The sequence below is a fragment of the Equus caballus genome, chromosome 22, assembly GCF_041296265.1.
Source record: "Equus caballus isolate H_3958 breed thoroughbred chromosome 22, TB-T2T, whole genome shotgun sequence".
In the NCBI taxonomy this organism is placed as follows: Eukaryota; Metazoa; Chordata; class Mammalia; order Perissodactyla; family Equidae; genus Equus; species Equus caballus.
The window spans coordinates 16,442,770-16,457,029 of NC_091705.1; the positions used below are offsets into that span (position 1 = coordinate 16,442,770).

General features: G+C 41.4%; 1 protein-coding gene across 1 annotated transcript in view; it reads left to right on the plus strand.

Moving 5' to 3' along the window:
• Nucleotides 1–13,515, plus strand: part of TMX4 (thioredoxin related transmembrane protein 4) — a 46,544-nt gene extending 33,029 nt beyond the window's left edge. Inside the window, exons 7-8 of the mRNA XM_023626133.2 lie at nucleotides 4,818–4,881; nucleotides 8,695–13,515. Coding sequence (XP_023481901.1) covers nucleotides 4,818–4,881; nucleotides 8,695–9,056 — 426 coding nt within the window. The 3' untranslated portion in view covers nucleotides 9,057–13,515. The remainder of the gene's footprint in view (nucleotides 1–4,817; nucleotides 4,882–8,694) is intronic.
• Nucleotides 13,516–14,260: the final 745 nt, after the last annotated feature.

The window sequence follows — 14,260 nt, forward strand, 5'->3', positions numbered from 1 at the left end:
ACTCAAATTGAACGTCTAATCCTGAACATCTGCTTATGTATACACTCTGGTTTTCCCAAGATGGATTTTTTATGATAATGTGGATGAAAACACAGTCATTATGGAAAAAAATAAGATGCAAAGCACATCACTATATCTTCGTTTGGTATGAAAATCATTATCCAGTAGGTATCTGTACATTTTCTCCGTAGGTGTTTTAGGTAAGTTGGAATAACAAATTTATTTACTTAACTGTATAGGCAACTATAAATGTTTTGGCCTGTCTCTTTAATATAGTATTTTAATCTTTGTTTTTACCTACACTTGATCAATTTGATTGAGCTTTAAACTGTAATTAAGATAAGAAGTTCTTACATCATTACACTCTATATTAATCACATAGTTCTTGAATGCTCTATAGTAGGAATAACTGATGATGACTAAAAATCTGTATAGAAAGGGCAGTCTTTTAGGTAGGATTATCTTAAAGTCTGTCCTTATATTTTATAATGAATTTTGGCTCTTTAGAAGGGTCTTTTTAAAAATAAAATTAAAATGTGAGCAGTTGCCTTTATAGCAAGTCCTACCCTGAGACAATAAAGTCATATTCCAAGGAGCCCAGGAAGCTTGATTTAATTTGCCATGAATATGCTCACTTCATATTATGGTTTATATCTGAGATTTGACTGCTGATGTTAATTTCAAGGGTGGGGATAAAACTTAGATGTGTCCTTCATTAGGTCTTGGATATATTCCATTCTGTTGCATTAATCTTATTGCTGCTAATTAACATGTCCCTAATGCTAGGCCTAAAAGGATTTGACTTTAGACATAAATTTGACGTTGGCTATAAATGTACTTCTCCCCTCTACTGTCCAGTGCTAGGTTTTTCTAACAGTGCATTCTAGAGCCACATGAGCGTGACGCTCTTGGAGGAGGAACAGTGAGATCCTGGGCGATTCTGAGGCGGAGTTATGGAGACTGCAGGTTGAGTATCAGCCTAGTGGAGGACCACTAAAAACTCTTCTCAGCATGAAGAGTTGTGGAATTTTATCTTTGAGGTTGACTATACGTCCAAGAAATTGAGTCAGGCCTCCCTCTGCCCTGGGTTCCTTTGGAAACTTAGATTCAAATAATCAGTGTAGGAAGGTTATTAGAGGCTTGCCCTGAAGAAAGAACGGAGTTGATTCTAGACTGTTCAAGTTGTTCAGTGATGTAGAATATTGTTTCTTTATAAGAAGTTGGGAGGAAAAATTTATTTAACAAAATAACAGTAATTTCAAAGCAGTAATAGACTCATAAATTTTCTGTTAATAAATTTCCATAAAATAGCAAACACTTGTCTCTGCTCAAAATGCCTTTTCTACAGCTGTAGCCTGTGTTAAAAGAAACAGCTAGAATTTTTGCCTTCAGTGAGGTCTCCAGGTGTGCAGTTCAGTGCTCTCTGTCACCTTGGCTGTTAACTGGGGGCTGAAAGCAGAATGCAGTCGTGCAGTCATGCACTCGTGTGAAGCTTGGTCCTGGGGACCCTGGGGGTTCTCCTTCCTCTGAGTCTTAATAGAGCTGAACATAAATGCAGTGGCCAGGAGCGGCGGGATGTTTTCCATAGAGAAGTGATTTCCTGATCAAGTCATTGTTTCCCATAAGCCTGACTACTATGTTTCCTCTTTTTTTCTAGTTTTAAAAGATGGGAAGTCGAAACAAGGCTGCTAGTTTGACTTTTGTTTGTTTTCTTGATTGAGCCTAGTGATGGTTGAAATATTTTACTAAATGTTATTTTTCACATGTAAACAAAGGGCTCACTTGTAGAAATCAAGTATATATTTTGCATTTAATTTATTTATTTAAAGATTGGCACCTGAGCTAACAGCTGTTGCCAATCTTTTAGTTTTTTTTCCTGCTTTTTCGCCCCGAATTCCCCCAGTACATAGTTACGTATTTTAGTTGTGGGTCCTTCTAGTTGTGGCATGTGGGACGCCACCTCAATGTGACCTGATGAGCAGTGCCACGTCTGTACCCAGGATCCGAACCAGCGAAACCCCGGGCCACCGAAGGGGAACGTGCGACCTTAACCACTCAGCCACAGGGCCGGCCCCTATATTTTGCATTTTAAACCAACATGGGAAAGAACCTTAAGTGCACAGTCTATTCATCCGATCACTCTGGCAGCATCATTTTCTGCCTTCAGCAACTCTGCTGTGAAGGATGGAAGTCAGCAAAGCTCTAGACAAGCAGAAAAGCAGTGGAAAACACAGGCAGTGATTTTTTGCCTCTATTATTATTATCTGGTCCCCATTTTGTCTGGTATGTATAGACACTGTCTAAATTTTGGTGCTTGGGCAGATTATTTTTCTACATGCTGCTGACCAGTGCCTAGCACAGAGCCTTGCACAGAGGAGGGTCTCCAGTCTTAGGAGGAGTAGATGTCACTCTCTATGAAAGACGGTAAATCAGTCTGCTCTCCTCATTTAGATGCATGGCTGTCTGCTCCTCCCTGGCTAAAAACTGAAACCTGAAAATATGACCCTGGAAGGGGAGATTGAGGAGGAAAGCACCATCCCCCTATAGACCCTGTTTGTTTGTATGTTTGTTTTTGAGGAAGACTGGCCCTGAGCTAACATCTGTGGCCAAATTCCTCTACTTTATATGTGGGACACCTGCCACAGCATGGCTTGATAAGAGGCACATAGGTCCATGCTTGAGATCCGAACCAGTGAACACTGGGCTGTGGAGGCGGAACATGCAAACTTAACCACTGCACCACTGGGCTGGCCCCTAGACCTTGTTTTTAAACAGTGCCATTCTTAGTGGCTCAGAAAGTGGCCTGTTCCAAGGGAATAGTTCTCTAGACCAGAAAATAGATTTTGAACTGAGAGAATCTGGGGTAAGGAGAGGGTTTCCTCCCAATTTCTAAAAAAGGAAGACTATAATGGAATTGTGTACTGTTAGATATAAAATAGACCTTGGTGACAGGCTACTGGAACATGTCGTTTCAAGAGAGTGTGAAGAACAGTTAAGTGACTTGTCCAAGGTCACAGAGCTAAGAGAGATAAGGTTGAGGCCAGTGTCCCATAAGTCTTTTCTAGGCCCCCTTACCTAGCCCCTCTGGATGGCTCAGATATATCACAGGTGGAACTTAACTGTCTCCCAGGCTTTGTTGTAAATGGCAACATTTGTCACTGGCAGTGTTTCTTCTTTCACTTACAATATGTCTGGACCAAAAATTTCCCCTCCTGTTGGAATTAAGAAAGGCAAAAGAAAAAGAAAAACACAAAGAACATTATATCCCATGAATAGCTAATAAACGCATTACTATCCCATTAAAAATGGAAGTTTTCATCCTCAGTCTTTTCAGATGGAAATGTTTTCCTCTATGTTGCTCCAATCAATTTAATGGCTTGGAGCTTGTTCCTTTCCCACCCACAGAGCTTTGTGCATGCCTTTGCCCCACCACATGCGGCTCCTCAGCGTGGCGCGTAGGGCTTTCTCTGGATCCAAGAGCCCCCATGACTCAATTTGGTGTAGCCGAGAGGAGCCAGGCAGCTGGAGCTCTCCTCCTCTCCTGACTATGCCCAGGATGTTAACCGCCACCTCCTTCCGGCGGTCGTTCTCACTCCCTCCCCACCCCATGACTGGTTGTGAGCTCCGTGTCTCTTAAATATCTGTCAAAGTGCTTTCTTCATTTTTCTGTTGAGACTCATGTTCAATGTTGTTTGATAATTAAACTGCCATTGTTTTCTCTTTTTGATCCCTCCCCCTAGTTGTTAGTATGATACCTTGAACCTAATGAACCGAATATTGAGTAAAGTCATAAATGAGTACAGTACAGATGGTAATCAATCAAAGCAGGGTACACGTTTGATGTTTGTAAAATTGAATCAAAAGAACTATGACTTTGGTTCTTTAAAATTTTAGAGCACCTGTAAAACACTAATGTATGAAGTACTATTCCTATTTTAAAGACTAGGCAGTTATTCCAAGTGTGGGCTAAGTCTGGGAGTTAGCTGGGTACAAGAAGAACTGTATAGCCTTCTAAACAGGCAGCTTCTTCCTGTGTTGGGGCTCTCTGTGATGTGTGGTGCCGCGAGGTGAGTATGTAGGGGAAGGTGTAGAGAGTGGCTCCACGTCATTCTGCTCCAGCTAACTCTCCCCTGTTTGACATATCCCATCATTTTCATCAACGTGGCCTGTGCCAGTCCAGGCGTCGAACATGGACTAGGATGAACCTGCCCCTGAGGAGCTTGTAGTTTATCAAAGGAAAGGACATGTTAATAGCAAGTTGAAAGTGACTCATGCTGCAGTCAAGGTCAGAGGTAAAGCCAGTCAATCATTGTCTAAAATACCATTTAGTTCATGTCATTGATGAGTTTTTCTCACAATTTGTCCCTGTAGAAATTTCTTTTGATACTCTTAAGAATTTTAGACCCTGAAGTATTCTTCCACACAATCAGGGTTGCCTGTTGGTGAGGGGCAGCCCATATACAGACTGCTTTTATTTGTCCAGAATAGCTTTTTTAAAAGACCATTTTTGACTTGGCTGCTAGTATCTTGTTTCTTATATCTGCTTGAGTCGTCTGTTTTTAATCTGGGGACAGTGGGCTCTCTGTAGACATTTGCCTCTGTGACCTCTGTTCTAAATTAATAATATTTTCCTACATGATGGCACATTTGAAAAATAGGAAATTCTTAATTATACTCTTGTCTTTTTTGAGGACTTTTCACCATTGCTAATTATTTGTCTATGAATATCTGTTTATAGAAGCAAGGCCTAATTTTGAGGTTCTTTGGTAATAAATGTCCTATCTACTCACTATAAAAATCACTTTTTTTCCCTCCAGGTCTTGGTGGTCATATCAGAATGTTTCTATGTGCCACTTCCAAGGCATTTATCTGAACATTCCGGTAAGTACAATAAACTCATGCCATAGAGTATTTTTGGAATTTAGTGGTGTGCCTTTTTGTGGTCATATAGATAGTGGGTTTCCCCCCGATTTGCTAGGTGATCAAACCATCACTACTACCTAGTTCCTTGAAATGTGTTCTCTAGAAAGATTTGAACAAAAATTATTTTTTTCGTCTCTTAAATTAGGGAATATTTCATTGTGGCAATTGCTATTTCCCTTTAAGTGTATGCCCTTCATTGATCTTTTGACACCTTTTCCTTCATTCAGACTGGAATGAGAAGAGAGGGAGGGGAACTCACATTTATTGGGTCTCTACTGTACAGGCATACCTCAGAGATATTGCAGGTTTGGCTCCAGACCGCGCAATAAAGCAAATATCGTGATAAAGTGAGTCACACGAATTTTCTGGTTTCCCAGTGCATATAAAAGTCATGTTTACACTATACTGTAGTCTGTTAAGTGTGCAAATACAGTTATGTCTAAAAAATAATGTACATAATTAAAAAATATTTTGTTGCTGAAAAATGCTAACCATCATCTGAGCCTTCAGCAAGTCATAATCTTTCTGCTGGTGGCGGGTCTTGCCTCAGTGTTGATGGCTGCTAACTGATCAGGGTGGTGGTTGCTGGAGGCTGGGTTGGCTGTGGCAGTTTCTTAAAATAAGACAACAATGAAGTTTGCCCCATTGACTGACTTCCTTTCGTGAACAGTTTCTCTGTAGCATGTGATGCTGTTTGACAGCATTTTACCTTGAGTAGAACTTCTTTCAAAATTAGAGTCAATCCCTTCAAACCCTGCTGCTGCTTTATCAACTAAGTTGATGTCATATTCTAAATCCTTGTTGTCACTTCAACAATCTTCACAGCATCTTCACCAGGAGTAGCTTCCATCTCAAGAAACCACTTTCTTTGCTCATCCATAGGAAGCAACTTCTCAGCTGTTAGAGCTTATCATGAGATTGTAGCAATTCAGTCACATCTTCAGGCTCCACTTCTAATTCTAGTTCTCTGGTTATTTCCACCACATCTGCAGTTACCTCCTCCACTGAAGTCTTGAACTGCTCAGTCATCCATGAGGGTTGGAATCAACTTCTTCCAAACCCCTTGTAATGTTGATATTTTAACCTCTTACCATGAATCACGAATGTTCTTAATGGCATCTAGAATGATGAATCCTTTCCAGAAGGTTTTCAATTGACTTTAACCAGAATCAGAGGAATCACTATCTATGGCAGCTATAGCCTTACAAAATGTACGCCTTAAATAATAAGACTTGAAAGTCAAAATTACTCCTTGATCCATGGGTGACATGGATGTTGGATGTTAGCAGGCATGAAAACATTTATCTCATTATACATCTCCATCAGAGCTCTTGTGTGACCAGGTACATTGTCTGTAAGCAGTAATTTTTTTTTTTGGTGATGAAGATTAACCCTGAGCTTACATCTTTTGCCAATCTTCCTTTTTTTGCTTAAGGAAGATTGTCCGTGAGCTAACATCTGTGCCCGTCTTCCTCTATTTTATATGTGGAATGCTGCCACAGCTTGGACCAATGAGCGGTGTGTAGGTCTGCGCCCAGGATCTCAACCCACAAACCCCGGGCTGCCCAAGTGGAGCGTGTCAACTTAACCACTATGCCACCTGGGCCAGCCCCAGCAGTAATATTTTGAAAGGAGTCTTCCTGAGTAGTAGGTCTCAACTGCAGGTTTAAAATATTCAATAAACCGTGTTGTAAACAGATGTGCTGTCATCTAGGCTTTGTTGTTCCATTTATAGAGCACTGGCAGCGTAGCTTTAGCACAGTTCTCAAGGGCCCTAGGATTTTTGGAATGGTAAATGAGCACTGGCTTCAAATTAAAGTCACCAGCTGCATTGGCCCCTAACAGGAGAGTTTGCCTGTCCTTTGAAGCTTTGAAGCCAGGCATTGACTTCTCTCTAGCAATGAAAGTCCTAGATGGCAACTTCTTCCAATTTAAGGCTGTTTCATCTACATTGTAAATCTGCTATTTAGTGTGGCCACCTTCATTCATGATCTTAGCTGGCTCTTCTGGAGAACTTGCTGCAGCTTCTCCATCAGCACTTGCTGCGTCCCCTTGCACTTTTGTGTTATGGAGACGGCTTCTCTCCTTAAACCAACCTCTGCTAGCTTCACACTTTTCTTCTGCAGCTTCCTCACCTCTCTCAGCCTTCATAGAATTGAAGAGAGTTAGGGCCTTGCTCTGGATCAGGCTTTGGCTTAAGGGAATGTTGTGGCTGGTTTGATCTTCCTTCCAGACCACTAAAACTTTCTCCACATCAGCAATAAGGCTGTTTCCCTTTCTTATCATTCATATGTTCATTGGAGTAGCATTTCTAATTTCTTTCCTGAACTTTTCCTTTGCATTCACAACTTGACTAACTGTTTGATGCAAGAGGCTTAGCTTTTGGCCCGTTTGGCCTTTTGACATGCCTCCTCACTAAGCTTAATCATCTGTAGCTTTTGATTTAAAGTGAGACATGTAACTCTTCTTTTCATTTGAACACTTAGAGGCCATTGTAGGGTTATTAACTGGCCTGATTGCAATGTTGTTGTGTCTCAGGGAATAAGGAGGCCTGAGGAGAGGGAGAGAGACGGGGGAACAGCAGGAATAGTCAGAACAAACACATTTATCGATTATGTTCACCGTCTTATATGGGCGTGGTTCATGGCTCCCCAAAACAATTACATCAATAGTAACATCAAAGATCAGTGATCACAGATCACAATAACAAATATAATAATGAAAAAGTTTGAAATATTGCAAGAATTACCAAAAAGGGACACAGAGACATGAAGTGAGCAAATGTTGGAAAAATGCTGCCTATAGACTTGCTCAATGCAGGGTTGCCACAAACTTTAATTTGTAAAAAAAATGCAGTATATGAGAAGCACAATAAAGTGAAGCGCAATAAAATAAGGTTTGCCTGTATGCCGGTAACTATCCTAAGTCCTTTAAAAGCCATCTTCCCAGTCCTTGCACTGCTCCACACTGTTTCTGGGACCAAATAGCCCTGGATTTGCATGTTTTTATTCCTGTTTTTGAGACTTCGCATGAAGACTTTTATGAGACTTCGTAATTGTTGAATTTTATGTGGGAGTTTAACTAAATAAGCTTATATTTCTTTTTAGTTCTTGAAGTTTTCAAGGTTTTGAGACTTTATAGGTAATTAGAAAATCTATTATGTTCCTTAGAATTTTTAAAGGTAACAGAAACTCAGTTTAAAGCAACTTAGGGAAAAAAGGAAAATTTATTAGCTCACATAACTGAAAAGTCCAGGGATGTTCTGCCTTCAAGCACAGCCCAAGGGATGTTAAGTTTCTCTTTCCATGTGGCTGATTCAGTAGCTGTCAACAGCCCTAACTCACATTTTATCAGCTTTGCAATCCCTGTAGAAAGAGAGAAAGTTTTTCCTCCTGACTCTGGCCAGAAACTCCTGGGAAGTACTCTGATTGGCTCGACTTAAGGCACATTTCTAAACCAATCACTGTGACCAGTGAGTGGGTCCTGAGCATTCTACAAAGTACAAAATACAAAGCATGAAGGAACCTTTGCCTTCCCTGCCCCTGTACTCTGCCAAAGTCAACACGGTTAGTGAAATCTCCACAGAGGGATGGAGAAGCCCTGGATGGGGCTAGGATGCCAACTAGAGATCTGTGCTGTGTGATAACATAGCTTCAAGATGGAGGAAACTGTCAGGTGCCCCATTGTTTAATTTCACAGCTAAACACACTCAATTGATTGTTCAGTGACCATTGTTTATTCAGAGGACATTCCCCTCTCTTCCCTCCACAGAGCAGAATCAGGAGTCAGAGGAGGCTCATCGGGCTGAACAGTTGCAGGATGCAGAGGAGGAAAAAGATGATTCAAATGAAGAAGAAAACAAGGACAGCCTTGTAGATGATGAAGAGGAGAAAGAAGACCTTGGCGATGAGGACGAAGCAGAGGAGGAGGAGGAGGAAGACAGCCTGGCTCCTGGTGTGGATGAGGAGAGGAATGACACCCAGGACCAGGGGCCTTTGCGAGAGGCCCAGGAGGACCTCGACGCCCATGAGACTGAAGAAGACGTCCCTGAGCCACCCTCTTCAGCTGACACAGAGGTGGCGGAAGACACGTTGAGGCAGCGCAAAAGTCAGCATGCCGATAAGGGACCATAGGTTTAATGACAGTATTTCCAAGAACACAGACCACAGGAATGTGTCAGCTTTCCTCTGGTCTGCAGTTTAAACCAAATCCTTATTTCTTCCTGAATGAACAAGCTTCTCTTTAAAAAAAGCAATCTATAGTCATGTAGTCTCATGGCATTAAGCCTCATATATATTAATGAGAATCTTTAGAGCATGACAATCAGGATACAAAACAACAAACATGGTGTTAGGATCTGTTTGGGGACTTGGGATGGGCACCAGTTTATATCCTTGGGGCTGGGGAGTTTTGACCAGAGGATGCCCCCCTCAGCCCTGATGAGCACTGTTCGTAGATGAGGCTTCAGGCTCCGTAAAATGGGAGCGGAGCAGCCTGAGCATCCTCAGAGTGTCACAGGAGTCTGACTTCCTCTTGCTGTGTTAAGTATTTGTTTTTGTCAAGCTCTAAGAAACTCCAGGCACCACTGTGCAGGGATGCTTTTTAGAGATAGAAATTGAGAGGGCCCTGGATATGATTGTAGAAAAGAGTTTGAAATTCATCCCCACTCTCTGAAGCTCCTTTTTTATGTTTTATTTCTTCTCTTTCACATTTCCAGCTTTCTCCGCAGGCGCCCCCACTCGTCACAATCCTGCCTCTGAGAGGGCTCGGGCAGCCTCGGGGGTGACGTGAGCTGCCTTCATTCTGACTTAAGGGTTTGGATAATCAGGGACCGCAGCTCACGAAGCTGTGATTGCCAAGCGTCTCGAATGAAGTGTCGTAACTTTTGGAGATTCAAAAGGAAGTAGGGATTTTACAGGAGAGATTTTTGTCGTTTTTTTGCCAAAATTTAGTAATTTTTTTTCAAAAAGTTCCTTTAGCAATCTTCTTTTTGAAGCCAGCAGTCTCCGACTCTTGCCAGGACAAGGTAGTCTTGTGAAGAAAGCTTGAATACTGTGTTGTTTTGTTTCCATCTCAAGGGGTTCCCTGGCTCTCGAACCATATTAATAATAACTGGAAAACCATTTCTGGTTTTCCTTCAGTGATGTGCTTTTGCTGAAAGAATTAATGAAAGTGAATATCTAGAAATGAAAGATTTGGTTTCGTTTCCTTCTTCCTTAATCTCGTAAAGAGTTTTATCCCTGTAAATCTCTCAATACTCAATCTACTAAAAGTACCCTGGGGGCCCAGTTTCTTTGAAAAAATCCATCCATCTACTTCTGCCTTACCTAATTTATGTCTTAGAATAAATTTGTAAAATTAGATTCCAAGCTTATGAAAGATGTCTAAAGTTGATCCTATGTCCCTTGGGTCCAGACAGAATAATAAGTAATACAGGTTTATGAAATTCAGAAAGTTTCTGTAGTTTTTAAAAAGAAATATGCAATACACTCCTGTCAGGCTCTTTAAGTAAGCCTTACCTTGTGTTAGCTTTGCAGGGCTCACGGAGGGCGAGGTCCTGAAACTGCTCCCTGGTGCGGTGGAGTGAGCCTGTTGGGAGCTGCACACAAAGGGAGTTTTCATTCTGACCGAATCCAATTTCTAGATGGTTACTTTTCATCTTTCCAACTCAGTTACCTGACAGTCTTATCCCAGTTGAGGTACCGTGAGGTTCATTACGAGTCGCCGATAGTTTTTCTCTTCTGATACCGACGTGACCTCTTGTTTGAAGTATTCACCGAGCTGACCAGGAAAACCTTGACTTTTGCTCATTTCTCGCCCCTCCCGCCATGTGGGTCTCAGACATCCTCTCCCAAAGTGCCATGGTTCTGGTGGTGGCAGCTCCGTGTCCCTGATACCAGGAAGCCTTCCTGGATCAGAGCTGAGCCCGGCCTACCCTCTTGTCCCTGGATTTCTTTCTCTCATAATCAGCTGGAACAGTTTTCAAGGATCATTAAGTTCAACTTCAGAGCTATGGAATAAGAAAGGTTTCATAGTAGCTTTTCTGTATAGTGCCCCCTGTGCCATATTGAAATATTTGGCTTTTTAAAAGTGGAGTATTTGACTAGAGAGGCAGGAATGAAGAAGTAAAATCTGCTTTGGCTTTTTATAAATGTAAGGCCAATTTCCAATTGGACCCCAAATAGTACCTAATTCTAAGAAAAATGTATTTTCTTTCTCAGCAATACGTTAAAAAATTGGCAGAAGAGGAGCAAACAGTTTGGAGAAGACGGTCCATTAAAAATTGAAGTGTCTGGCTATAGGAACCATTTTTCTTGTTTTTCCTTTTTTTTTTTTTAACATCCTGGCAAAACGTAGGGTTTTTACTAAATAGCTTGGTAAGTACACATATAATTTAATTTGTTTCCACTTGAGGCCTTTAGGTTTGTTTTTAATACTTAATGAATATAAAACTAAAGGAAAAAAGCCAACCTAAAGTAATTTAAAATTAGATTAACATTTCAGTTGGATTTTATGGATTTTTCTCCTGTAGATAATATATTTAATCCAAAAGTCAAGTGCATGGAAACATGATTTTGATTTAAAAATAAAAACAATCATGCTTCCCCCTGTTGCAATATTAGTTATTGAATTACAGAATAGAACTTTATATAAATAAAAATTAGCTAAATTAAATAAAAGTAACTGGATCTTGGAATGGTGATACGGAGCGTTCTGTGTGAGTAGTTGGAGCAGGATGGGTGCCTTTTCACTGATTAGGAGGAACGTTTGATCTTTAGCTACCTTTTTCCTAGTTTCTTTTGTTATTCATCTCTTGCAAGATCTGCTAAACTACCCCAACTTGCTGAGAGAGATCATAGGGCAGCAACATAGAGATGGTGCCACTTCTTTCTTTCCCTTTGAAGTGTCAGCAGTGATTGGGGTGAGAGGTGGGGCACGTGGAGTTCACGGGGCCTTGCACTGCGGGGCGGGCGCGTACTTAAACCTGATCTCCTGCATGTGATCCCTGTTAGCCACAGGCCTCCATAGTTACAGAAAGGAATCTCAAATCACGCTGAGTCAAAAGTAAACAAGCTTTGTCCGGGTTGACTTCTGACAGTGGAGAAAGCCAAATTTTTACTTGTCTACGGCCAAAACCCCTGTTTATCGCCAAGGTGTTGCTCCATGATCTGGGTGTGTATAAGCCTGCAGAGCCAGCATCCTGGAACACCTTTGGAATAGATGATAAAAATATCTTTTAAATAAGTTCTTAGCACATGACTTCTTATTACCAAGTCCCTTAAGAGCGGAGCCTATATGCTGCTTTACAGGATGAGAAACCTTAAGGACTCCAAAAAAAGGTTGAAACAACAGGGCACCCCTGATGTTGCAGCATAAGACCTGGAATTGGTGTGAAGGGAGAGGTTGGTGCTTTTGCTAATATGCATCAATAGTTTACCTATGTCCTTCATTTCGGTGTTGAAGTTGTTTCTGCCAGTGTTATAAATGTGTGGTTGACCCATCCTGTCAAATATAAGAAATTTTGGAAAGTATTCATGTAAATCTTTCGTGCCAACAGAAATGTTCCTTCTTGTTTAGTATCTCTTTATCTCAGTCCTACATTTTGCTCCTCTTGAGAAGATGATAGCTCGTCTTGAAAAGCCAAATGTGGAGTCATTAAGTCTGATGAAGCCTGATGCGGTGGCTTTTTGGGCATCTTTCCTGACCCAGGAGGGTTGACTGGAAGGGCTTTGAGAGTTTCAGACCAGGACATGGCCTTCAGATGGCTTATTCTCAGTGAAGTTTCATGTGACCTGTGACGCTGTATGTGTGTGACTTACAGAACTTTAACATGTTTCTGATGTAGTGTAATCATAATTTGTTACTAAATAGCCTCTTCATGCAGATGCAATTTTTATACTAAAAATACTGTTTATTTGTATTGCAATTCGTTATAAATTCGTTATCCATATTCTTTGTAATAGTCTTAACTTTTTAGCCCAGTGATATTATTTTTGTTTTCATCCGTGTGTTCTTTACTTCCTCAAATAGCATCTGCAGCACCTGGAATGGGAAATCAAGATAGGAGTCTTGGGGCCGGCCCTGTGGCTGAGTGGTTAAATTCACGTGCTCAGCTTTGGCGGCCCAGGGTTCAGATCCTGGGCACGGACATGGCACCACTCATTAGACCATGTTGAGGCGGCATCCCACATGCCACAACTAGAAGGCCGCACAAGTAAAAATATACAACTATGTACTGGAGGGATTTGAGGAGGGAAAAAAAAAAAAGCAAAAAAAAGAGATTGGCAACAGTTGTTAGCTCAGGTGCCAATCTTTTAAAATTAATTAATTAAAAAAAAAAGATACGAGTCTCAAGCAGTACGTTACCTGAATTACAAATCACCTTACCACAAAATTGTACGTAACCCTTGATCCTCTGTGGTTTTATTTTATTGTAATTTTCTATTTGCATCAAAACCTAATGATAGTGATAACTAAGTGAAAACAAAACAGTGTATTCCTTTTCATATAAGTATTTTCATAAAAGTCATTTGCCTAGGCAGTAAAAATACTACTTTATTAAAAGAAAATTTTTCTTGTGTCCATCCTCCACCCAGTCTATTCGTTGTCCCTCTTTCTTTCTCTCTCCTTGACTTGGTGAAGCCCACACCATGTGTCTTTCAGCTGCCTTGAAAAGTGCACGAAATGAAGGACAAGTCCGAAGGTCCAAGGCTTCCTCCTTGTCACAGTCATTGTGCTGCCTATAGAAACTCATTGAACTCACTTCTCAGGTCTCTCTCTGTCCCGAGGTCTGGACCAGAAGGCAAGCGATGCTGCTACTCCTTCAGGACACTGTGGACTGATTGTCTCCTGGGGCATGCAGAAGACTCTGGCCTGCACCTAACCCTTCCTATCACTATTGCAGTGGAAAAGCACAAAGGAGGTGGGGAAGATTGGCCCTGAGCTAACATCTGTGCCATTCTTCCTCTGTTTTGTTTGTGGGACACCACCACAGCATGGCTTGATGAGTGGTGTGTAGGTTGGTGCTGGGGATCCAAATCCACAAAGCCTGGGCCGCCGTAGTGGAGCCACTGTGCCACCGGGCTGGCCCTGTGAGGTGACTCTTTTAACTACCCTCAGGGACTGAAGTAATGCATGTTGGATTTTTCACTTTTGAAAGATGGTAGGGGGATGTGTCATAAGAAGAAAATGATTCAACTTCCATACCACCGATTCCTTCCTTCAGAAGAACCGGCTCAGAATGCTTGTTTGTCTGTGTAGAGGAAAATACCCATTATGCAGTGTCACAGCCTATGTGAACTTGGTCATACATCCTTGGTGGGAGCAAAACCTGCAG